This window comes from Chlorocebus sabaeus, chromosome 9 (assembly GCF_047675955.1).
Source record: "Chlorocebus sabaeus isolate Y175 chromosome 9, mChlSab1.0.hap1, whole genome shotgun sequence".
In the NCBI taxonomy this organism is placed as follows: domain Eukaryota; kingdom Metazoa; phylum Chordata; class Mammalia; order Primates; family Cercopithecidae; genus Chlorocebus; species Chlorocebus sabaeus.
In genome coordinates, this window is record NC_132912.1 from 62513085 (window position 1) to 62539501 (window position 26417).

Consider the following 26417-nt stretch of genomic DNA (forward strand, 5'->3'; position numbering starts at 1 on the left):
GCTTAGGTGCCTATCTCCTCACTCTCAAGGACACTTTCTTTGATCGAGCCAAGGCTTGCCAAATCATTGCTTCAATACTGGTTGGCAAGGATGAGAAAATTAAAGTTCGCCTTCCACCGCCTACGATCCTAAAGGTGTGTGCAGGAGCTGTGTGTCAGTGCACAGGTGTGTGTATGTGTTCGTGTGGGTGGACTGGTGAAGTGAGTGGAACTGTGTTGGTGCCAGGCTCGAGTGCAGTCCCTGGGCCGTCTGGCTTTGTCTACTGAAGGGGGATTGAGACCAGGCTCAGCCTACTGACTCTCAGGCTTCCTCCCATCCCTCAGCCTGTCACCCTGTGGACCGGAAAGCAGATCTTCAGTGTCATCCTCAGGCCTAGCGATGACAATCCAGTGAGGGCCAACTTGCGAACCAAGGGCAAGCAGTACTGTGGCAAAGGGGAAGATCTCTGTGCCAATGATTCCTGTGAGTGGATGGAACTTGGGTGGGGAGGAGGAAGGACGGGACAGAAAAGCAAGTGGCTGGTTGTCAGTTTTGCTGGTACCTTCACTTAGCAAGCAAATTCAGTGTTTCTCTAAGCCTTAGGTGGAAAGTTTATTCTTCAGGAAAATGTAGCTGGTATTTCTTCTCTCAGATGTAATTCCCCATTTCTCTTAAAAGTAGAGATGATGTAGACACGTGACGCAGTAGTTAGAATGTTCTCTCTAAATGTGTTTTGTCTTAAGTGACTAGTTTTTCTCACTTAGTACAGTTTGTCTTTATTTTGTCATTTTTTTTTTTTTTTTGGTCATCAATAAGGATTTTATTATTTAAGGCATTTAATTTTTTTTTTTTTTTGAGACAGAGCCTCGTTCTGTCGCCCAGGCTGGAATGCAGTGGCACGATCTGAACTGACTGCAACTTCCGCTTACTGGGTTCAAGCGATTCTCCTGCCTTAGCCTCCCATGTAGCTTGGATTACAGGCACCCGCCACCACGCCTGGCTTATTTTTGTGTTTTTAGTAGAGACAGGGTTTCACCATGTTGGCCAGGCTGGTCTTGAACTCCTGACCTCAAGTGATCCACCTTGCCCTCCCAAAGTACTGGGATTATAGGCATGAACCACTGCACCCAGCCTGGATTGATTTTTTTTTTTTTTTTTTTTTAAGACGAACAGGTTCTCCCTACGTTGTCCAAGTAGGTCTCGAACTCCTAGGCTCGAGCAATCCTCCCACCTCAGGCTCCCAAAGTGCTGGGATTACAGGTGTGAACCACCATACCCAGCCAGGGAAAGAATTTTCATGCAGGTCGTCTGAGTCCGTCTAAACCAGTTCAACCCGAAGTGCAATCCAGAGCACTGCTGTTTAGCCAGCATCCATTGAGTTGCTTTCTGATGTGAGCGTGTTAGCTCACCCAGACCACTACCAAGCAGCTCCCCAGCAGCCTAGTTTGAGTAGCACTGATGTAGAATGGGCTTTGCTAGCAAGACCTCGGGACTAGAAATGGAACTCCAGGACTCTGTACTAAAGAACTGAATTGCAGAGTTCTGAAGGTCAGGATTTCTGCTGTCCTCTAATGAAGAGCAAATGTTTTGAAGGGCACTGATACTCCTCAGGCTTATTTCTTTGGAAATATGCTCTCTGATCTTTAAAATACTTCAGCTTCTTGTTTTAGACTATGTTTTGTTTCTTTTTGGATATGAATTTCATTTTGTTGTTGTATAGGCTGTACTTGATGGTACCTTTGTTCATTTTTAATATATGAGTAACAAATTGCTTACAGTTTATAGAGCACTTCACTGTATGTTATCTCATCTGATGCTCAAAATATCCCATAACATAAAGATAACAAGTGCCTGATACTGTTACCCACAGTTCACAGATGAGGAGAGTGAGGGTCAACTGGTATATTTCAGGGTTAGGACTACACACTAACTGGAGTTTTTATATTTTTCAAAAATTCCCAGGTTTTCCTTTAACCGCCGCCCCCCCCCCCCCCAAAAAAAAAAAAAAAAAAACTTTGAGAAGAATTTCTATTTGTTTTGCTTTAACTGTCAGTATGGGAATATATTTTCTCAGTTGTCTCAAATTCATTTTGGAATTAAAGCAAAGTAATAAATAATTGTTTGTCTAAATATATAATCATTCTTCCAGATGTTACAATTCAGAACAGTGAGTTGATGAGTGGCAGCATGGACAAAGGAACCCTAGGGTCAGGATCCAAGAACAATATTTTTTACATTTTGCTGCGAGACTGGGGACAGAATGAAGCTGCGGATGCCATGTCACGGCTCGCCAGGCTGGCTCCTGTCTACCTGTGTGAGTATCTCAGCATCCTCCTTTTAGTTAAAGCTGTAATTGTTACAGTCTTAAGGGTTTATGTTATTTTGTTCTTTTATTGCCATTTCATCCCCCCCACACATATACACACAGAAAAAGATACTTCTTCCAGGCTAAATCATGTGTGCTGTTATTAATGAAATTAACTCTACTGAATAGTTTCACAACAGATTTGAATTTGCTTTTCAGTTCTCTTCTCAAAACCAGCAGTAGCTCCCTACCGTCTTCCAGACAGGGTTAGATTATAAAACATCCTTAATGGGCTGCTTCCAAGATACCTGTGGAAGCGCTGGAACACTTGGGGCTGTCCATGATTCAGTTCTCCAGGATTACTCAGTGTTTGCCTACTATGCTTTCACTGTTCTATTTTTTTTGTTTGTTTGCTCATGCTTTGAGTGTGCCATGTGTCAAGTGATGTTTGCGTGCCCCAGAAATCTGTATTCCACTCTTATACTTACCTGGGTGTACAATTTTAGATTGAAAATTATTTTCCCTCAGAATTTTGAAGGTACTGCTCTACTTTTTTCTTGTTTTCAGAGTTGTTGTTAACGGGTATTGTCATTCTTATTCTCCAGTTTTTGTATTTGATTTTTTTTTTTTTTTTTTTTTTTAAAGATAGGGTCTTGCTCTGTCACTCAGGCTGGAGTGTGGTAGTGTGATCTTGGCTCACTGCAACCTCTGACGCAGCTGGAACTACAGGCATGTGCCACCATGCCCAACTAAGTTTTGTAGAAATGAAGTCTCACTATGTTGCCCAGGCTGGTCTTGAACTCCTGGGCTCGAGTGATCCACCTGCCTCCACCTCCCAAAGTACTAGGATTACAGGCATGAGCCACCACGCCTGGCCCTTGAATTGTTTTTTTCATTCTAGAAACTTTCTAGAATCCTCTCTGTTCTCACTCTGAAAGTTCACAACAATATACCTTTGGTGTGGATCTTTTTTCATTCGTTGTGCCAAGCACCCAGTAATCTCTTTTAATCTGCAACTGTGTGTCCTTCCATTCTGGAAATTTTCTTATGTTATTTATTTAATAATTTTCTCTCTTGTACTTTCTCTGTTCTTTCTTTTTGGAACTTCTGTTAATTACATATTAGAACTCCTAGATTAATTATCTAATTATCTTCTGTTTGCCATTTCTTTATTCTAGATTCACTTTATCTTTTAATACTTCTATTGATTTTTAAAATTTTATCACTATTATGTATTTAATTTCCAATATTATTTTTCAATATTCCTCTTCACAGGCAGTGTTTTGTTTTGTTTTGTTTTGTTTTGTTGAGATGGAGTCTTGCTCGGTCTCCAGGCTGGAGTGCCATGATGCGATCTCAGCTCGCTGCAACCTCCGCCTCCTAGGTTCAAGTGATTCTCCTGCCTCAGCCTCCCGAGTACGTGGGACTACAGGTGCCTGCCACCACACCCGGCTAATTTTTGTGTTTTTAGTAGAGGCGGGGTTTCACCAAGTTGGCCAGGCTGGTCTGGAACTCCTGACCTCAAGTGATCTGCCCACCTCAGCCTTCCAGAATGCTAGGATTACAGGCGTGAGCCGCTGCGCCCGGCCTGTTTTGTTTTTAAAGCTTTCTTGTTTTGATCCCTGAATGTCTCTTCTCTGATCACTCTGAGATAATATTATTCATAGTTTTATTATATTTGCTTCCTGAATTTTCTGTGTCCTTTTAGTTTCTTTTTCCTGTGCATTTGTGTCTTTTGTCTTCCATGTTAAAATCTTTCCTCAAATATCTGGTGGTTCTTCAGGAGTAAGGACTGAAACACTGATTGGAAATAGCTGACTGGTTGATGGTTCTCTTAGTTTTTTATTGAGGAAAAAATCTTTTATTGAGGGGCTACCAAATATCCTTATTCATAACACTTTTCTCTAGGGAAGCTTGATTTCCCAGAGATGTCTTTTGCAGTCTCCATCTCCTAACTTAGGGTAGAGACCTGGCTACTGGGATTCCAGGAGCTGACAGGGAATCAGGCTTAGGGTTCTCAAGCATGGAATATACCGACTTTCCCTCAGTGCTCTTGTTTACAGTTATTTCATCTGCCTGGTATCCCCAGACCCAGAGCCTCTCTGATTCCATTTCGCTGGGAGTGAACTCCCATCTCCTACAGGGCTAAGGGCCTGGAGCCTTCCTTATACAGACTTTCCACTAGGTTTCCTTGTTCCCAGCACATTCATCATCTCCAGCATTTGCAGAACCTAATGATCTCATTTCTGAGCCTTTCCAGGCCCATTAATCCTCTCGTCTACAGGTACTTGTTGGTCATCCCTTCCTATCCTGCTAAGCAAGAAGCCATCATTCACTCACTTTATTTCTACATACAGTATATAGTGGCTAGGATCAATAGTGGCACCTAGTTCCATCAAAGGTGTAGAATACTTTGTGTGTGTGTATGTGTGTGACTCAGGGTCTTGCTCTGTTGCCCAGGCTGGAGCGCAGTGATGTGATTATGGCTCATTGCAACCTCCACCTCCCAAGTAGCTGGGACTACTGGCATGTGCCACCATACCCAGCTAATTTTTTAAGGTTTTTGTAGAGATGAGGCTGATGGCAAACATCTGGGCTCAAGCGAGCCTCCTGCCTCAGCCCCCGAAAGTGCTGGGATTACAGGCCTGAGCCACTGCACCCAGCCCTCAGGCCACACTTTAGTGTTTAATGTCACTCTGCTTTGGATAATAGATGGATACAGTATTGTGTTTCCCCACCAGTTCGTAAGGTCTCGGAGAGAAGTCAGTTGAGTCTTAGTCATTTGTGTAACTCCCTAATGACTGAGAAAGAAAGCCATTATTTAACTGAATTGTGATTAATTCTGTGAAGATATAAACTTTTTTATACTTTAAACTGTACATACATAGTTTATATATACTACGAACTATATCTAGCAAGCATAAACTATATTTAGTAGGTTTACAGAGTCTCATTTATGGCCCTTTCTTCCTGCTCTACCAACTCTACAGCTAACCGTGGTTTCTCAATTGGGATCGGTGATGTCACACCTGGCCAAGGACTGCTAAAGGCCAAGTATGAGTTGCTGAACGCCGGCTACAAGAAATGTGATGAGTACATCGAAGCCCTGAACACGGGCAAGCTGCAGCAGCAGCCTGGCTGCACTGCTGAGGAGACCCTGGAGGTGAGCCCGGCCCTTTGGTTCAGGGTCGCCCCTTTCTGTGCACAGTGGCTAAGGTGGTGCCCTCTGGGGTTGGGCTGAGCTATGAAGAGAGGTAGCAAAGGAGTGGGCAAGTCATGGTAATGGCGTCTGTCCTGTTGGGGCCCTGGGCTCACTGTGTGTATCCTCATTTGTTTCCCGAGGGTAGAGCCTTTCATCAGATCCTCATGTCCCTCCTAGCTTTCACATCCAGGTGGTGAAAACATAGCTATGTATTCATTCAGCCACACGGGGTTGCTCTTGTTCTGGTGGCACACTCAGGTCCCTTCTCTAACTGGTACTTGAGTGCTCCTGCCTTTTCTATTTTCAACATCCTTCAAGTAGAAACTGACACCACAGCTCTTTGGTTTTGGGGGGTTTGGTTTGTTTTTGGTTTTGTTTTTGTTTGAGACTGAGTCTCGTTCTTCATAGTTTTATGAAGCACTCCAGTATGATCTTGGCTCACTGCAACGTCTGACTCCCTGGTTCAAGCGATTCTCCTGCCTCACCCTCCCGAATAGCTGGGATTACAGGCACATGCCACCACGACCAGCTAATTTTTGTATTTTTAGTAGAGACGGGGTTTCACCATGTTGGCCAGGGTGTTCTCGAACTCCTGACCTCAAGTGATCCGCCCGCCTCAGCCTCCCAAAGTACTGGGATTACAGGTGTGAGACGCCATGCCCAGCCAGTTTTTTTCTTGTTGTTGTTTTGTTTTAAGATGGAGTCTCACTCTGTCACTCAGGCAGAGTGTAGTGGTTCAGTCTCAGCTCACTGCAACCTCTACCTCCTGGGTGCAAGCAGTTATCCCTGCCTCAACTGAGTAGCTGGGATTACAGGCAACCACCACCACGCTCAGCTAAATTTTTTTTGTATTTTTAGTAGGGACGGGGTTTTGCCATGTTGGCCTGGTCTCGAACTCCTGACCTCAGGTGATCCACCCACCTCGGCCTCCCAAAGTGCTGGAATTACAGACATGAGCTACCGTGCCCAGCCTCACCACAGCTCTTTGAATGTATGGTCTTTGAAAGAGACTTGGATGCAGAAGAGGGAGAATTCATGTCTGATAGTCATATCCCCAGTCTGCTGCCCCTCATTTGAAACTATTTTAGCTAAGATCTCAACCAGCATGGGTCAGAATCAGAATCACCACCAGCCTGTGAGAACCTGAAACTCCCTGAACAACCCAGGTCAGCAGTCTGAGTGCACCAGGCTTTCGCCTGGCCATCTTCTGCCTCACCGATAACCTGTGGCACTGAGCTTTGACTCATCTGAGTGTGGAAGAAAGGCTCTTTAAGCATTGGGAAGTTTTCTGGTGAAATACATTTTCTAAAGCAGGGAGAAACCAGAATTGTGTGAGGTATTTACCATTAGCTCATTCTTAATCTTACTTTCGCTGAGTCTTAAAGAGAGAGAAAAGGATATCCCTCACTGGTACCTCCTAGAAAATTACTTGAGGCCTCGGCAGCAGCAATTTTTCATGGAACCAGACTCCTAACTGATTCAGCATCCTAGTTTGTAAGTTGAGGAGTAACTGTGTGGATGAGCTCATGAGCCGGAATATTCTTGTGAAGTCACCTCATCACATGCCTAGCTTGTGGACATTCAGATGTGTGCTTGGCAAGAATAAGTAGAAAGACAAATTTACAAACAGTGCAAGCAATTCTCTTTTACATACCACATATTATCTTATACATTCGTATGGGGTGCATGTGTGTGTCCACACAGCTATTTATATACAGATATTTTGTTGGATAGTATACACAAAGCCTTACATTCTACCTTATGGGCCATTTAAAGAAGTTTTCAAGTTTTTATTACTGTCAATTTTAGGCCAGGCTTGGTGGCTTATGCCTATAATCAAGGCAGGAAGATCACTTGAGGCCAGGAGTTCAAGACGAACCTGGGCAGCATAGCAAGACCCCATCTCTACAAAAAAAAATCTAAAAATTAGCCAGGCCTGGTAGGGACATATACCTGTAGTTCTAGCTACTCAGGGGTCTGGGTCAGGAGGATCTCTTGAGTCTGGGAGTTTGAGGCTGCAGTGAGCTGTGATTATGCCATTGTACACCAGCCTCAGCAACAGAGTAAGATCCTGTCTCTAACAAAAACACAAAAAAGAAAAACTTTTTGCCTTATGCACCGATTTTAGAACCTTGTAGAAGATGCACATGTTCATATAGCCAGAGCATTTTCCTCCTCTAAGGTTCTGAAACATTTATTGATCGGAAATCGGGCATCTTGCCTCAGTATTTTCAAATTTCTTTAAATGTTAGATTGAACATTTGTAATCCACAGAGGCAATGAGGACAACCCATCAAGGATCTCCTTTTCTCCCACTAGGCACTGATCCTGAAGGAGCTGTCTGTGATCCGTGACCACGCTGGCAGCGCTTGCCTCCGGGAGCTGGACAAGAGCAACAGCCCCCTCACCATGGCTCTGTGTGGCTCCAAAGGTGTGCATGCCCCTCTCTCACCTGCTGGCAGTGTGTTCTCCGTACAGGCTGTTTGGCTCCAGAAAATGTGATAGTCACAACTCCAAACAGGCATTTCATTTATTTAAGGGGATCTTTTTAAATCAGGGAGACTTAATTATTTGCATTTTGGGAAATTTAACTGCTTTGGAGGAACTTGTTGGTAATGTATGTGGATTCTGAGTTTGAGGGTGCTTTGAGCAAACGTGGTCTTTAAAAAAAGATGAGGCCACATGCAGTGGTTCATGCCTATAATCCCAGCACTTTGGGAGGCCGAGGCCCATGGATTGCTTGAGCCCAGGAGTTCGAGATCAGCCTAGGCAATATGCTGAAACCATGTCTCTATAAAAAAATACAAAAAAAAAATTAGCTGGGCATGGTGACTTGTGCCTGTCATCCCAGCTACTCAGGAGGCTAAGGTGGGAGGATCACTTGAGCCCGGCAAGTCAGGCAGGTTGAAGAAGAAAGAAAGCCAGGGATTTTTTAATGTACTTAATGATGTGGCAGAATTCTTTAATTTTGTAGATACTGAGGCCCTCAAAGCATTTAGTTTTATGATAATACATTCAATTCAACACCTCTGTGCTTCTATTTCTGTACACTTTTTTTTTTTAAAAGGATAAAGTCCAGTCTCTTTAATTTTGCTGCCTTTCACCCCATTGCTCTCCTGCTTCCTGCCCTCAGGACATAGCCCACACTTTCCCATTTCTCTGTCTTTGCTTCCTACTTTCCCACCCACTTTGGAATTCCTCCCCCTCTCCCTTTATGTCCAAATCATAATGTCCTCCAGGAGTCCAACCTGGACTTGCTGAAGCGTCCTTGAAGACTCGCCTGTGACTTCCCCAGCCTTTCCTCCAACCCACGTATGCTCCTGGCTCCTCTCGCCCTCATTCCGCCTTTCTTGGGTTCCTGACAGCTCCTTGTTGTCTTGATTGTATTTCTGTCTTCTACTGTTCCAGGACCATGACCTTGTTGAGCATAAGGGCCTATTCCTGTTTTACCCTTCCGTTCTGCATGCACTTCAATTAGTGTCATTTTGGTAAATGAATGTTACATTTCTGGCCCATGTCCCCAGGTTCCTTCATTAACATATCACAGATGATTGCCTGTGTGGGACAGCAGGCCATCAGTGGCTCTCGAGTGCCAGACGGCTTTGAAAACAGGTCCTTGCCTCACTTTGAAAAACACTCAAAGGTAAGCAGTAGCAGATCAGGTAGAACTATGAAGACCTCTTCATGTACACTTCCCTCCAAGGAACACAGACCTATTCAGATCAAAGACAATTGGCCAATTTCATGTGGAGTTTTATATATGTTTGTGGTTTTTTTTTGTTTTTTTTTTTTTTTGCCATTTTATTAAGATACACTTCTGGCCAGGCACAGTATCTCATGCCTGAAATCCTAGCACTTTGGGAGGCCAAGGCGAGAGGATTGCTTGAGGCCAGGAGTTCGTCTGGCCAACATAGCAAGACCCTATCTCTACAAATAAATACATATATATATACTTCATATGTAATTATTACAATTATACTTCATATGTAATTTACTCATGTAAGGCATACAGTTCAGTGATTGTTAATATATTCACAGAGCTGTGCAGCCATCACTATAATCTACTTTTAGAACATTTTCAGTGCCCAGAATGAAACCCTGTAGACATTAACAATGCATGGTTATGTTTTGGAGGCGGGCAGGTCTGGCCCACAGGAAGGATGTGTTGAAGGTGTCATTTCCCAGGGAATGGGCAGGCAGCCTCCATCCGCAGGGTGTCCTCTGAGGTCCTTGACTGCTTGCCTACTTTAAGGAGAGCAGCCGGATCTTAGGTTTCCCTCTCCTGTGCCACTTGCCTGCCACTGGCACCAGCACCAGCCCTGGCTGGGCCCTCATTCTCCTTGTCCCTGGTATAAAGTATTTCTTCGTCAGGAAAGGGCATAGAAAGCCTGCCATTTCGTAAGAATATACTGGCCAGGTATTTATAGTCTCAAGGTGGGGCATTTTCTGATTTGAGTGGATTTCAGAATCATGGGCCTTGAACTTTTTTTGTTTGATTTTTCTTTTTTCTACCTCTCTTTAGCTCCCAGCTGCCAAAGGCTTTGTGGCTAATAGCTTTTATTCTGGTTTGACACCAACTGAGTTTTTCTTCCACACAATGGCCGGCCGGGAAGGTCTAGTCGACACGGCCGTAAAGACAGCTGAAACAGGATACATGCAGGTAACCTGAAGAAATGTAGGCCATTAGCAACAGAGCAGAACAGGGCTCTGTGGGTTTTGACCATTGAGTGTTTGCATGTTTTGCACATGAGCTGTAAGGTATATAGTCTTGGGTTAAATTTAAAAGGATAAAATTAGAAAGGTAGATGCCCTGGAAATGAACAACCAAAAAAATGTTGTATGTTCCAAATCGTCTTATGATGATCAAGACCAGGCCAGAGCCATGCATAGCAAAGTGCTGTTAGAGGAGAGCGTGACTGGAAGTACATTGTGGGATATGTCATTCAACCTCACTAAGCCTTACTTTACTAACACGTGACAATGAGGGTTATTGCGAGGCCTCTGCCTCTCTCTTTGCAACTATTTATGTAACTCATTATTAATATCATTCTAATTAACTCTAATGACCTATTCCAGTGCTTGCTGCAGGGCTTGGATGCTTAGAAGGAAAGCATTTCCCCAGAGAGTGTATAGCTCTGAGATAATAGACTCTGGGGCACAGGGCTAAACTAGAGGCTTCTCAGCGTTTATGCTTCTCAAACTTTGCCACAAAAGTACCCCTAATGACCGAGGAGTGAAAAATACGTCTTCTTATGTTCTTCCATAAGACCAAAGGCAAAAGATATCTTTTCAGTCCCCGTACTCCCTACTCAACAATGTGTTCATTTTTTTAAGTAATGTTTTTGACTACTTAAAACACCAGATAAAGTCAACGCTACAAGTTGCTGGGCCGTGAACTTGCTGTACCTTTGTGTCTTCTCTCTCGCTACTGTTTAAGCATGGCCCTTTGCAAGCGGGAAAACCAGGGTAGATAAACCAGAGATGTGAATGAGTGGGCCAGAACAAACACTGTGATTAGGGTGACAGTGGACACCTATTTCCAAATCAGTAGACACCTATTTCCATCATCTCTCCTGTACCTCGTGTATCATTGTCTGATACTTTTAATCATCTTTTTTTGTGTGTCATCTACGGAATACAATTAATCATCTTTCGAAGGGAAATTGCCCTTCAGTGTTGGAGCATGCTGCTTTTGTCAGAAACTCAATAGACTGTGAAATACTTTTACTACTCTTGCCATAATGTGTGTTTTGAATTAATTTTTTTGTCTTTACTTTTTGAATTAGAGAGTATGACTTTGCCAGAGCAGTGTGTTAACGTAAACCAAATTAGTTCTGGCATAAGGGATTTTTGTTTTGAAGTTGCCTAGAGGAAGATTCCTTTCTCTTTAATTCACTGAGCCACCATAGCATTGCTGGCTGGAGTGTTCAGCTGGTGGACGGTTCTCCCTAAGCAGATTTGAGAAGCCATTGCTGCCTGCTGGTTCTAACACAATACTGTTCCTGTTCTCTCTTCTTCCCCCTCTGTCCCAAAAGAGGGCCTGCACCTGATCCTTTGTAATTCATATTGAAGTCTGCAGGGGTCCTGGCTTAAGTTCTGTTTAGAAATGCAAAGCTATTGCATTAATTTATATCTTAGGGAGAAAGAGAAGGAAGGCAAAACAGCCTAGGAAAACAGTGTTTGCAGAGTCCTTTGTGGGTGATGGGGCTTAAGTTGCATGTGTTCTAAAATACACTAAAATGCTGGAAGTTGGAGCATATTCCAAATCCCACTGCACAGGCTAGTAAGGCATTCTTGCTCTTGTTCTTGGGGTGAGAGAACTGTTTTTAAGGGATTTCTAATAAAGTATTTTTATGTGATTAAAGTGCTTGTAACCTTGAGACTCCTGAGTTGCAAATCTTATCCTCTCCACACGTGACTAGTCTTCCCAAAGCAGCTGAGCTTCTTCCTCCTTTTCCTTTAGCGAAGGCTTGTCAAATCTCTTGAAGATCTTTGCTCCCAGTATGATCTGACAGTCCGAAGCTCTACTGGCGATATTATCCAGTTCATTTACGGAGGAGATGGCTTAGATCCTGCAGCTATGGAGGGAAAAGATGAACCTTTGGAGTTTAAAAGGGTTCTAGACAACATCAAAGTAAGATTTAGCATTATATCTGGGGTTAGAGTGTTTTTAAGGATGTTTCTTTAGGATGGAAGTACTGTTTGGACTATCACTTGCAGTTAATAAATACTTCAGTATTTATAATCCCAAGCACTGGATTAGTATCTTTTTTCTTTGTGTTACTCTGCATAATTTTCCAATATTAAAAGGGAAGGGCCAGGCACAATGGCTTATGCCTGTGATCACAGCACTTTGGGAGGCCAAGGCAGAAGGATCACTTGAGGCCACGAGTTTAAGAGCAGCCTGGGCAGCAAAGTGAGATCCCATCTCTATAAAAAAAAAAAAAACAATTTTTTTTTTTTAAATTTCCAATATTTAAAGGAAAAAGGCCAGGCGCAGTGACTTACACCTAGAATCCTTGCAATTTGGGAGGCCAGCGCAGGAGAATCACTTGAGGCGAGAAGTTTGAGATCAGCCTGGGCAGCAGAGTAAAAACTCGATCTCTAAAAAAATATTTTTTAAAGCCGGGCATGGTGGCTCACGCCTGTAATCCCAGCACTTTGGGAGGCCGAGGCGGGTGGATCACGAGGTCAGGAGATCGAGACCATCCTGGCTAACACGGTGAAACCCCGTCTCTACTAAAAATACAAAAAATTAGCCAGGCGTGGTGGTGGGCGCCTGTAGTCCCAGCTACTCGGGAGGCTGAGGCAGGAGAATGGCGTGAACCCAGGGAGGGGAAACTTGCAGTGAGCCGAGATTGCGCCACTGCACTCCAGCCTGGGCAACAGAGCGAGACTCCGTCTCAAAAATATATATATGTATATATATATATTTTTAAAAAGAATTAGCCAGGCCGGACGCAGTGGCTCATGCCTGTAATCCCAGCACTTTGGGAGGCTGAGGTGGGCGGATCATGAGGTCAGGAGATCGAGACCATCCTGGCTAACACGGTGAAACACCGTCTCTACTTAAAAAAAATGCAAAAAAAATAGCTGGGTGTGGTGGCGGACGCCTGTAGTCCCAGCTACTCAGGAGGCTGAGGCAGGAGAATGGCGTGAACCCAGGAGGCAGAGCTTGCAGTGAGCCGAGATCGAGCCACGGCACTCCAGCCTGGGTGACTGAGAGAGACTCTGTCTCAAAAAAAAAAAAAAAAAAAGAATTAGCCAGAGATTGGGTGGATCACAAGATCAAGAGATGGAGACCATCCTGCCAACATGGTGAAACCCCATCTCTATTAAAGATACAAAAATTAGCTGGGTGTGGTGGTACGTGCCTGTAATCCCAGCTACTCGGGAGACTGAGGCAAGAGAATCACTTGAACCAGGGAGTTGGAGGTTGCAATGAACCAAGATCGCACCACTGCACTCCAGCCTGGCGACAGAGTAAGACTGCGTCTCAAAAAACAAAAAAAGAATTTGCCAAGGATGATGGCGTGCACCTGAAGTTCCAGCTACTCAGGAGGCTAGGGCAGGTGAATCCTTAAGCCCAGGAGTTTGAGGCCACAGTGAGCTGATCTCACCACTATATTCCAGCCTGGGTGACAGAGCAAGACCCTGTCTTAAAAAAAAAAAAAAGACAAAAAAGTTGTTTTCAGTTGAAAGTCTAGTGTTGGTAGTAATCAAATGCCAACAGAAGAGGACTTTGGTTGGTTTCTCTCTGTGTCAAGTAGAGCGCACTAGAGACCAGTTTTGTAAGTCATGGGTATTGGAAAGCAGGCACACTTCACATACTTTGAGAATATAACTTGGAACAACCTTTTTGGAGAGTAGTTGGACAGTATCAGTCTGAGTTTTAAATATGTGTCCCTTTTGACCCAATAATTTCCCTTACAGAAACTCCTTTTGTACTCTAGAAATGGTCTAAATATGCCAAGAATGTTTTTTCCAGGCTGCTTATATAGTAAAGGCAAACCATCACTAGAGGATAGTTCAAATACATGATGGTCTGTCTATACAAAAGAATAATAATGCAGCCATTAAAACATTGAGTCAACTTGGACAAAGCAGAGGAGAGAAAAAAAGAGGAAATTCTATCAGGGCTCACACTTATAATCCTAGTTCTTTGGGAGGCTGAGGTGGGCAGATCACTTGAGGTCAGGAGTTCGAAACCATCCTAGCCAAGATGGTGAAACCCCGTCTCTACTAAAAATACAAAAAAATTAATCGGGCATGGTGGTGCATGCCTGGAGTCCCAGCTACTCAGGAGGCTGAGGCAGGAGAATCACTTGAACCTGGGAGGCAGAGGTTGCAGTGAGCCGAGATGGCGCCACTGCACTCCAGCCTTGGCAATCCAGCAAGACTCCATCTGAAAAAAAAAAAAAAAAATTTATGAGCTTGAGAAGTGGGAGAGTATTTTCACTCTTGAAATGTTTGAGTTTTTTAAATAGCAGTTTATATTTTTAATGTAAATCTAATGGGGGGCGGGGAGGTGGCGAAGGCTGGGAAGTGATGGGACAACACCTGCTGAATAGCCCAGAAATTTTTGCGTAGGATGGAGTCTCCATTTATCCAGTTTTCATCTTCACATGAAAGGTAGAGTCCACAATTTGTTTTGAAAGAAAAATCACAGGTTGCTAAAAACTCACCTCGGGTAAGGTCATTTTATCCCTTGTAAGTTCTCTCATCTACTCCTGCCCCCTCTCTGTGGCCCCTACACATAATATAATTTTCTTTTAATACTTGAGGCAGTCTTCCCGTGTCCGAGTGAGCCTGCTCTCAGCAAAAACGAGCTGATCCTGACCACAGAGTCCATCATGAAGAAGAGTGAGTTCCTCTGCTGCCAGGACAGTTTCCTGCAGGTAAGCTCTGCCAGGTGCTGGCCACTACACCCAGCCTGGCTGTCGTAAAGACCTCTGTTTGCCCAGGACTGTCAAGTGGATTTTATAAGCTGGGTTTTTGTTTTTTAAGGTAGGGTTGTTCCTTTGTTAAAAAGTTCAAGAATGGACCAGGCGTGGTGGCTCACGCCTGTAATCCCAGCACTTTTGGAGGCCGAGTCTGGTGGATCACTTGAGGTCAGCAGTTGGAAACCAGATGGGCCAACACGGTGAGACCCTGTCTCTACTAAAAATACAAAAATTACCGGGCGTGGTGGCGGGCACCTGTAACCCCAGCTTGGGAGGCTGAGGCAGGAGAATCACTTGAACCTGAGAAGTGGAGGTTGCAGTACACCGGGATGGCACCACTGCACTCCAGCCTGGGCAACAGAGCGAGACTCCATCTCAAAAAAAAAAAAAAATGACCAGCAGTCATTCAAAAATGGCCAAGGCAAAATCTCACCAGCCAACGTGCAGAATTTATCTCTTAACTTTCTTAGTTTATGTCTTTCAGTCAAGCCATTTCCCTATTAGAAGAAAAATGTTCTTTTCCCCTTTTAGAAGAAAAATGCTGATTTTGTTTAAGCCCTGTCCCAACACCAGCCTACTACCCACTCTATCCTGTGAGCTAACTCTTCTGTCAATCATTCTGAATCCCAATAATTATTAGTAGTAGTAGTCTTATTTTGACACCATTTAAACTGCTCTTTCTTTTGCCGTTTTATGGATCAAAACTCCATTGAGTCAGCCTTTTCTGTTCTTCCAGGGAGCTGTTACCTTGATACCCTCTTAAGGTTTTTTGGGTGGTTTGTTTTTTGTTTTTTTTAATGGTTCTGACCTGCTCAGGCAGCTCTTTCATGTTTATAATCATGGTTAGGATCAAAAGCAAAGGGATACAGAAATCAGTAAATGGTTTCCTTTGTGTACTAATTGGTAATTCAAATGTAGCACAAGATCAGCAGGCCAAAGAAGAATGTATCTCTTTCAGTAGATCAAAAATAAAAACAGCAAGTGAAGCTTAAATATTTGTGTTAAGAAAGCTCCTCGCTTCTTGTGTTCGTGTGTCAAGGTATGAAAGGTGAAAAAGAGATTCTTCCAGATTTTAAAATCAAGAGTGTGGCAAGGTTAGGTGCCTTTGTCTGTTTTTCTCCTCCAAAGGCTTTCTATTCCTTTTTTTTAGCTAACAAATTAGAGTTGTAATTTGGTTTTTCTTCACGCTTATGTTTACGTATTTATCTGTTTGTCCTCGAAGACCTTAACCGAGACAGGTTATGAGAGCTATAACGAGGTAACGTGCTTAGCATGCTGTGAACGCCAACAGAAAGGGCCCGCTCCAGCAGCACCCCAGCATTTACCAGCACCAGAGAGAGCAGGTTTCTGTCCTGGTTCTGGCAAACACTGCTTTGCTTGGGACTGGTTCCTTTCTTGCCCTTGAATAGCTTTAACAGGTGACCTCCTACCCGGCAGCATTTGTTTATTCAGTGAGCACTGGTTTAGCCCTCACCGTATGTCACACAGTCCACAGATCCTGGGGATGCAAGGATGACTAAACATGTCCTTGCCACCGGCAGCTCACAATCTGATGAGCTCAGATTTGCCGAGAGGGTCCAAAATCCACTGGCCAGAACAGATGTGTCTGAGCCCATGAAATGTTCTCCAGCCCTAGCCCGTATCAGAGCTGAGGTGACAGAGGCACTCCTGAGTGGCATTGAGCCCTGGTCTCTGCCAGAGGCAGATGCCCATGCTCATAGGCCTGCTGTGGAGCATGAGACGCTAACTTCCGGTTAATCGTGTGATGAATTGCCTGCCAGGAGCCATGTTGTGAGTTTGTTCTCTCGTATGCATGGGTTGACTCAGTGTGAATTTTCAGCAGATTGTTTCACCTTTCATTTCCAAAAAGTGAGCTGTTTTCTTTCTTTTTTTTTTTTTTTTTTTTTTTATTTATTTATTTTTGAGACAGAGTCTTGTTCTGTTATCCAGGCTAGAGTGCAGTGGCATGATCTCGGCTCACTGCAGGCCCCACCTCTTGGGTTCACGCCATTCTCCTGCCTCATCCTCCTGAGTAGCTGGGACTACAGGCGCCCGCCACCACGCCCGGCTAGTTTTTTGTATTTTTTTTTAGTAGAGATGGGGCTTCGCCATGTTAGCCAGGATGGTCTCGATCTCCTGACCTCGTGATCCGCCCGTCTCGGCCTCCCCAAGTGCTGGGATTACAGGCGTGAGCCACCACGCCTGGCCTATTTTTTTTATTTTTAAACCTAATTTCTAGAACCCTTGTGTAGGGAAAGTCATTCAGCAAACCCATGGGAAGCATGTCTATTGGGGTGAAAGCTGAGCTGTGTCATTCCCAGTGCCTAAGCCAGCAGATTGTTTTAGGTGTGTTATTTTTACTCCATATGTGTGCACAGTCCCTTGCAGATGAAAACCTTCTGGGTCTAAGGCTTGGCCTTAAGTTCTGCTCCTGTTTTTCCTGTGCCAACAGGTAAGGCAGCTTTTAACAACTGGTGATCAAACAGCAACATCTGGGCCAAGAGGGCTTTCGGGACCTTTCTCAAAAGGACCCAGCCACTGCCAGGCAAAGCCCCCTCTCATACTGAATATACAGAGGAAAAATTCAGTGGCAGCAAGTGCGAATGCCTTTGAATGTACTGTTAGAGCCGTGCCAGGAGAGCTTGTCCCACTGCCCTCTCCAGCTTTATTTTTCATCTCTGGTTTGCAAAAGGTGACTGTATCTGAAAACATGGTGTCAGACTCATCATTAATAACAAGGACTCTGGAGAGTTTCTCTTTAAAAAGAGTTTCTTGAGAACGCTAAAGTTCTTGTGAATTACTAAAAGTTCTTTTTTTTTTTTTTTTTCTGAGACAGAGTCTCACTCTGTCGCCCAGGCTAGGGTGCAGTGGCACGATCTCGGCTTACTGTAACCTCCGCCTCCTGATTTCAAGTGATTCTCCTGTGTCAGCCTCCCAAATAGCTGGGACTACAGGCACATGCCATCATGCCAGGCTAATTTTTGTATTTTTAGTAGAGACGGGGTTTCACCATGTTGGCCAGGCTGGTCTCGAACTCCTGACCTCAGGTGATCCACCTGCCTCAGCCTCCCAAAGTGCTGGGATTACAGACATGAGCCACCACACCCAGCTGGTAAAACTTCTTAAATAAAAAGCCCTTTCTATGTAGAACAATGATTGGGCTGCAGGGTCACCCTCCGTGGGTCTCTGCACTTTCTCAGTGGGAAGAAAGAGAGTTGGCCAACACAGGCAGTCATGAGAAAGCAGTATTCATGGGAACTGATGCCCAGGATGTGATGGGCCCCCAAGGTAGCCCCTTGGCTGCCTGGGCTCCTGGGAGACAGACGGAATTTCCCAGTAAGCAGAGATTGCATTGAAGAAACCCCTGTTCAGAGAAAAGACTTTGAAGAAAGCATCTGACTTCATGGAGAGGTTGGTTGCCTTGGCCAAGCACTGACCTCATTCAGCCCTTCAGTGCCCTCTGCTCTAGGGTGGTGGGACTAAAGCCATGCCACCTCACAGGGAGGTTTTGCCAAGCTGGGCAGCAGCTGGCTGGGAAAGGCATAAGACCATGTGGACACAGATGCTAAGGCTATTTAAACAAGAACATAAAGTTCTAGCGTTTTGCTTGTAGAAAGGGTAGTCACTAGAAATGGCTAGTTAGGAGGCTAATGAGATTTCTTTTTGCAAGGTTAGGACAAAATGGGGCTAGGAAGTCTTAAGCTGTTTGTGGGTACCTTACAGGATTTTATTTTTGCGAAAATGGGCTCCTGGTTCAGGCTTAGGCATTTTCAGCCACACAATAGGCTGAGTGGACTTTGGGCAAGGCATGCTGGCCTTCTCTCTGGGGGACCCTCAGCCTACCCCAGAATCAAGAAACAACCTCACGAGGCTTCTTAGCCACCACGTAATGCAGTCTGCCCTCACCCTGCTTGTCCTCCGCGTGTGGGCGTCTGTACTCATCCACCCACACAGAGCAGCTGGATGCCTGCATTTGGCCAGGGTGCCATTCAAGCTTACTGCCACTGTGATTTCCTTGCTGCTACAAAGGAGGGGCAGTCTATCTCCTCTTCCCCATATTCTCAGAGACTGTCCTGTCCCTGGGCCACACCAGAGCAGCCGATGCCGGCTCCCAGGATGGCAGGATAATGGCCTCTGGAGGACAGTTGCTACTGCATGGTAGGTACCATCAGCTCACCCTGAGAAGTGCTTTAAGAGCCACTCTACTACCCCGGAGTAGCCCTTGATGATTGACCCACTGTGAGCAGGATGTTAACTGCTCCTCTGTAAGTGCTCCTTCCCTGTGAGCGCTCCCCAGGGGAAGGTGCCGGCTGATCCTGGCTTTAGGAGTGGTGGTGGGCTGGGTCTCTTTCACAGACACACTATAAATCCTAAAACAGATAGTTTTACCCATTTGAGTGGTCACCAGAAAACCAGAGTCAGGGCTGTAGTCTCTAACCCTGCTCTGATCTTCCACCTGTGTATTTTTCACCTTCTTGCTCTACTTGGTCATCCTCCCGGGGCTGAGAGTGCTATTCTTAAATACAGTGGGAATCGCAGCATATACCGATGCTTCACATCTGGCTTTGACAGTGGTTTCCAGGAATCCTTACAGACTTCTAATTGTGTGTGGGAAGAGAGCGTAGGCCTAGGCCTGTGGGGAGAGGTGGTTACCAGAGGGGAAAAGGTAAGCTGGATTTGGAGAGTGTTTTCTTTGAAATGAAGGTAAGCTCAAAGGGTGTTTTAAATGCATGAACTGTCAACAAAGCTATGCTTTAGTTGGTAGTATTTAAACTGATCATAATAGCTTCAGAAGAAACCCTCAAAAATTAATCTACAGAAGAGTATAAATGCTGCAGTTGTACCTGTCCTGAACTGTGTTCTTATAGCCCTCGTGGCACATTGGAGAACAAGAATGAAGGCTCCCACATGCTGTGTGGGCTCTGTAGATAGTGCCATGAGAGTGGTTGGAGGAGAAGGCCTTAGAGACACCATAACCAATGGAGTGTGTGTCTGGGGTATGGACAGTGTGGTGTGTTCTTTGGAAAACCACTTTGTAGTAGAAGCAGTATCCAGATTGTGTCCTTTATACTACATATGGAGCTAACACTAAAATATGATAGACTTGTCATATACAACTGAGGTTTATGAAATGAATTATGTCGTCTGAATGACTGTGAAACTTACAAATGATATTTGCTGTGTAATCTTTCAGGAAATAAAAAAATTCATTAAGGGGGTCTCTGAGAAGATCAAGAAAACCAGAGATAAATATGGCATCAATGATAATGGCACAACAGAGGTAATATCCCTCCAAGACATGTTAGAACCCCGAGCTGTTTGCAGGTGCTGCCGGCCCTAACTGTATGCTTGGCTTGTATTCTTCTAGCCCCGTGTGCTGTACCAGCTGGACCGCATCACCCCCACCCAAGTAGAAAAGTTTCTGGAGACCTGTAGGGACAAGTACATGAGGTAGGGATGCGTTTGTCTTGGACTGACTGTCATCCACATAGTTCTCACGTATCCCTTCTGTTTCTCCACGTGTACAAAACCCTGCACCAGCTCACTTGTTAACTGACAGTATTTGATCAGGTTCTGTCACATTTTCTCTAGGGGGTCTGATGAATTGCTAGGCTGAATGCTCCAAGATATGGAAATAATTGCAAGGAAATTTCTTAATGTCTTCTCCCCATGGGGAAACTGCTAATGAATATGGCAGATGCCACTGCTCTGTTTGCCATCAGTACCATTGGTTAGCAGACCACTTAGATTTTCTGCATCTATTACATGCTGACCACAAGTAGCCATGCAGAATTGAGTGGCATTGCCGTCCCCTCTCTGACCATTACTTACCCCTGTCTGCACCTATGCCAGGCTCTTCCTCTGTCACAACCATACCCTTCCCGACCCGAATAGCATCTGTATTCTCTGTTGAAAGGTGATAACCAGAAGCCTCTCCCCAGCAGTTTTGCTGGACTTTTCTTTGGCATGCTGCATTCTTATCCATACCTTTGCCTTCTAGGGCACAGATGGAGCCAGGTTCTGCAGTGGGCGCTCTGTGTGCCCAGAGCATTGGTGAGCCAGGCACCCAGATGACCCTGAAGACTTTCCACTTTGCAGGTGTGGCCTCCATGAACATCACCCTGGGCGTGCCCCGGATTAAAGAGATCATCAATGCTTCCAAGGCCATCAGGTGCCTTTCATTTCCCTCTTGTTCCACACATGCCTGTCCTGTTCTTGAGAAACAATGATCCTCGTGTCACATGCATATGTGTGATATCCTCATGGGACTGTGTCTCAAACTCTGGGTGGCATGCATGCTGTGTTCATCCTATTTTGGTTTTTTAAAAAGCCACTTAAGAAAAAGTCTAAACTGGATACAGTCAAAATAGAAGCAATGTTTTTTTTTTATGGCCACAAGTAACGTGAAGAGAGAAAATGTTAAAAATGACTGGAAAAACTGGAGCAATGTGTCAGTGGAGATTTCATCCTTTTGATGTCATTATTCCAGCTTAACTAGGCCTGACTGAAGTGTCTGCCACTTGGCCTGTGGTCATATTCTGTGAGCCCCTGGTGATTTTGTGATAGAATATCTAGTTGATCTAAGGCTAGAAGAAATAGAAATGTTTTACAGTGCCTTTGATGACAAAAGTCATGATTTTTACCTGTGATCTATATTTAACAAAATAATGATACATAGCATTAAATGAAAGATAGTCAGCTGGGCGCAGTGGCTCATGCCTGTAATCCCAGCACTTTGGGAGGCTGAGGCGGGCGGATGATGAGGTCAGGAGTTGAGACCATCCTGGCTAACACGGTGAAACCCCGTCTCTACTAAAAATACAAAATATTAGCCAGGCGTGGTGGTGGGCGCCTGTAGTCCCAGCTACTCGGGAGACTGAGGCAGGAGAATGATGTGAACCTGGGAGGCGGAGCTTGCGTTGAACCTAGATCACTCCACTGCACTCCAGCCTGGGCGAGAGAGCGAGACTCTGTCTCAAGAAAAAAAAGAAAGATAGCCATACTTGGTTGTAGAGCCACAACTGTAGACAACCAGGGTGTTAGGAACTCTGCCTGCCCCTTCTAGGCTGGTCAGATTAGTCAGTCCCAGGTGTGTATTCTGGGGATCCTGTCCAGAACAGTGAGGACAGAAGCTGATGGCCAGTGATCAGAGGAGCTGGAGGTGTTCCTGGAGAAGCGGTGATGGGAGAGGAAAGGGATGAGGGAAATTGTAATATACAAAAGGTCACTTTACAGGCCAGGCCTGGTGGTTCATGCCTGTAATCCCAGCTCTTTGGCAGGCCAAGGCTGAAGGATCACTTTAGCCCAGGAGTTTGAGACCAGCCCAGGCAACACTGGAAGACCCCAAGTCTACAGAAAATTTAAAAATTAGCCATGTGTGGTGGTGCACACCTGTGGTTCCAGCTACTTGGGAGGCTGAGGCAGAAGGATCGATTGATCCTCTACCAGGATGTAGAGGCTGCAGTGAGCTGTGATCATGCCGCTACACTCCAGCCTGAAACAGAGCAAGACCCCTTTCAAAACAAAAAAGTGTGAATGGTCAGTTTACACAGGGAACAGAACTAAAATAACTGCTTGTTACGCTTGTTAGGACCAAAGAAAAACAGGTAGGGATCACTTTTTTTTTTTTTTTTTTTGAGACAGCACCTCACTCTGTCTCACTTTGTTGCCTGGCTAGAGTGCAGTGGTGCGATCTTGGCTCACTACAACCTCTGCCTCCTGGGTTCAAGCGATTCTCCTACCTCAGCCTCTTGAGTAGCTGGGACTTGGCTAATGTTTGTATTTTTAGTAGAGACGGAGTTTCGCCATGTTGACCAGGCTGGTCTCAAACTCCTGACGTCAGGTGATCCACCTGTCTTGGCCTCCAAAGTTCTGGGATTACAGGCATGAGCCACCGCACCCAACCAGGGCTCACTTTCTAAGGAAGAATTTTCTGAAAGTCTTTTCATTCACTTCGGGAGTAGATTGCCTGGAGACCACCAAAAATAGTAAGTCTAAATGAGAATGTATATGAAGCCCTTAGTAGCATACCTGACAGTAAATATTCAGTAAACTGGGGTTGCTAGTAACATTATGATTCTAAATAGCACTTGGGTTTAACAAAGCAGTGGTCTTCAAACAGGCTCCTCCCTTGTGCTAGCGTCATTTTTCCTTTGCCTCTCGACAGTACTCCAATTATCACAGCACAGCTAGACAAGGATGACGACGCGGATTACGCTCGCCTCGTGAAAGGGAGAATTGAAAAAACCCTCTTGGGAGAGGTGAGAAGAAATCCCTATTGATGACAAGAAAACTAGCTCAGCAACATTGCAAGGAAGTGTAAAAATCAGCTGCCATGAGGCCGGGCGCGGTGGCTCAAGCCTGTAATCCCAGCACTTTGGGAGGCCGAGACGGGTGGATCACGAGGTCAGGAGATCGAGACCATCCTGGCTGACACGGTGAAACCCCGTCTCTACTAAAAAATACAAAAAACTAGCCGGGCGAGGTGGCGGGAGCCTGTAGTCCCAGCTACTCGGGGGGCTGAGGCAGGAGAGTGGCGTGAACCCGGGAGGCAGAGCTTGCAGTGAGCTGAGATCCGGCCACTGCACTCCAGCCTGGGAGGCAGAGCGAGACTCCATCTCAAAAAAAAAAAAAAAAAAAAAAAAAAATCAGCTGCCACGGATTGACCAGCCTGTGGCGTCCTCACTACTCCAGCTCTTCAAAAAAAGCAAGCAGTCACATGCTCTTAGGAAAGGGGAAAGCGGCTGATTAACATTCTGATCTTTTGACACTCCAGATTTCCGAGTATATTGAAGAAGTGTTTCTTCCTGATGACTGCTTTATTCTCGTCAAACTCTCCCTGGAACGGATTAGACTTCTGAGACTGGAAGTGAGTCACATAATTAAATGTAGAGAGGAAGTCATCCTGTTAGTCCCAAGATAGGTACTGATAAACTAGGGCAAGAGCTAAGCAAGACAGAGGAAGCATTGCAGAAGCTTCTGTTTGGTTTCTAGTTTTTGTGATTCTGTCATCCCCTCACATTTTCTCTTTCTAAACCTGACCTTGATACAAATATAGGCATCTAAAGACACACAGGAAATTAGTTGCAATCTTGTGCAGACCACAATACCAGTTCACTGTGACACGTTGTTATGATAAGTGGTCTTGTTGTCCCCTCTTCCCAGTGTCTGGAAGGACCCTAGGGCTGGCTCTCTTACTCATCTGTGGGTCCCCAGCGCCCAGCATGGCAGCTAGCCTAGGAAGTTCCGTAAATGTGTTTAAATGGGGAGATTAACCTGGCTTCTTAAACTGGCATGCATGGGTAATAGGCAACAGTTGAAAGATGATCCACCTTTCTCACAGACCAATTTGAGGTGCAAACTGAGTAACTTCCCAATACCCTCTTCTTTCTCTCGGGTAGTTAAAGCTGTACTAGCCCTTAAAACACATTCTGTCAGTTTGTTCTCTCACACACCAAGGTCATATGTTACCCATATAACAGTTGACTCTGAAATGCAGCAACCTGCTCTCCAGTTTGGGGATTTCTCTAGCCTGTCTCTTGCTGCCTGCCTTGCAGCTCTTTTGCAGAAGAGCTGAGTTGCATCCAGGAATGTAGCAAGTGAACCATTGTGGAAATGTCAGGTAAAGGGGAGGCCCCACAGAAGCTTTTAATCAGCCTGGCCTCCAACCTCCAGCCTCCCTAGAGCTTCCCACAGAGGCTGCGTGTGTTGCCGTGAATTGAGCATGAATTTTCAAGGGCAAATATTTTGTTATGGGTGAAAAAAAAGCTATTTTTATGAGTAAAGCACAGATATATACATAGTACATAAAACAGATATGTAGTATATCTATGGTATTAAATTCATCTTGCAGGTGGGAGGTGTTTAGAACAAACCTGACTAAAAGGACCTCTTAGAGGGGCAATAATGAAATAAAGGATGAAAAACACTGGAATCAAAGCCCTCAAACCTCTCAGTAACACCTACTCCTGGCCATGTTGCAGGTGAATGCTGAGACAGTGCGATATTCCATCTGTACGTCCAAGCTCCGCGTGAAGCCCGGCGACGTGGCTGTTCACGGTGAGGCTGTAGTGTGTGTCACCCCCAGAGAGAACAGCAAGAGCTCCATGTACTACGTGCTGCAGTTCCTGAAGGAAGATCTCCCCAAGGTGAAACAGGAGTCGCTTCTCATGGAGACCCAGCATCTCCCTGTGGTGTGACACCCAGGGCTGGGACTCAAGGGCTTTGTCACTTAGTCCCATTTCTTCATTTCTTCTTGGCCGTATCCCCAAGGAGTTAGTCTGTTAGATTCCTCTCTGCTCTGTCAAAAAACTGATGTTAGAAAGAGGCGTAGTCCCCTCCCTTATCCCTAAAACTAGCTCTAGTGTGTCACAGATGACCACTGCTGAAAGCTGGGGTGATCAAGGTGATCATCCCAGGGCATGGCTCACACCGTCCGTCCTCACAGCCTTCTCTGTCTCTGAATCCAGGTGGTGGTGCAGGGCATTCCAGAGGTGTCCAGAGCTGTCATACACATTGATGAGCAGAGTGGAAAGGAGAAGTACAAGCTTCTGGTGGAAGGTGATAACCTGCGGGCAGTCATGGCCACGCACGGTGTGAAGGGCACCCGAACCACCTCCAATAACACCTATGAGGTACTGCTTAGCCCACGGAGTCGCCTTAGGGTTAGGTTGTCTTCCTTGTGCCATCTGCAGGCCTTCCACTGGTTCCCAGCATACTTCTCTCACCATCCCATTTGCCCTGGGTCTACAACTAAAACTTGCCCAGTAATCCATTTCTGGAAAATGGCACAGGGTTTGCTTTGAACTTGCAGGGCAGAGGAGGAAGTGGAGAGGATTTGCAGTGGCCTCACAGAAGTGGCTGCTTCTGCTCATTCCTTTCTCTCTGTAGGTGGAGAAAACTCTGGGCATCGAGGCTGCCCGGACAACCATCATCAATGAAATCCAGTACACCATGGTGAACCACGGCATGAGCATCGACAGGAGGCACGTGATGCTGCTCTCCGACCTCATGACCTACAAGGTGTGTGGCAGGAGGCCCCCGGGCTGCCTGGGCGTCTCGAAACTCACTTGCAAGAGAATAAGCCTGTGGAGTTTCTAAGACATGTAGAATGCGCCGCTGTGAGGACCATCAGAGAGGGAAAATAAGATGTGAACATTGCTCAAAAACCAAAGTATGCTGATCAGGCTGGGTGTCCTGGTCACATCCCAGTATGAGAATTACAGCCTCATGGCAAACTCACACCCAGTCGGTGGAGTGAAGAGAGCAGGAGCTTGGTTCCGCTCTTATCCTTGAGTGTCATCTATCCTAAAGCAAAATTAGCCATTGCCAAAACCCAGAGAGTCCCATGGCAAGTTGAGGTGTTTGTTTCTTTTCTTTTTTTTTTTTTTTGAGACGGAGTCTCGCTCTGTTGCCCAGGCTGGAGTGCAGTGGCCGGATCTCAGCTCGCTGCAAGCTCTGCCTCCCGGGTTCACGCCATTCTCCTGCC

The 26417-nt window shown here is 45.3% G+C and overlaps 1 protein-coding gene across 1 annotated transcript in view; it reads left to right on the forward strand.

Annotated features, from left to right (window-relative positions):
- The window catches only part of POLR3A (RNA polymerase III subunit A), a 50470-nt gene that overhangs the window by 18100 nt on the left and 5953 nt on the right, over window positions 1-26417 (forward strand). The window contains exons 13-29 of the mRNA XM_007962847.3: window positions 7-134; window positions 324-462; window positions 2129-2293; window positions 5275-5447; window positions 7806-7917; window positions 9011-9129; window positions 10009-10146; window positions 11950-12120; window positions 14771-14884; window positions 20124-20210; window positions 20298-20380; window positions 20931-21101; window positions 23097-23190; window positions 23706-23798; window positions 24913-25077; window positions 25399-25563; window positions 25820-25951. Coding sequence (XP_007961038.1) covers window positions 7-134; window positions 324-462; window positions 2129-2293; window positions 5275-5447; window positions 7806-7917; window positions 9011-9129; window positions 10009-10146; window positions 11950-12120; window positions 14771-14884; window positions 20124-20210; window positions 20298-20380; window positions 20931-21101; window positions 23097-23190; window positions 23706-23798; window positions 24913-25077; window positions 25399-25563; window positions 25820-25951 — 2249 coding nt within the window. The remainder of the gene's footprint in view (window positions 1-6; window positions 135-323; window positions 463-2128; window positions 2294-5274; window positions 5448-7805; window positions 7918-9010; window positions 9130-10008; window positions 10147-11949; window positions 12121-14770; window positions 14885-20123; window positions 20211-20297; window positions 20381-20930; window positions 21102-23096; window positions 23191-23705; window positions 23799-24912; window positions 25078-25398; window positions 25564-25819; window positions 25952-26417) is intronic.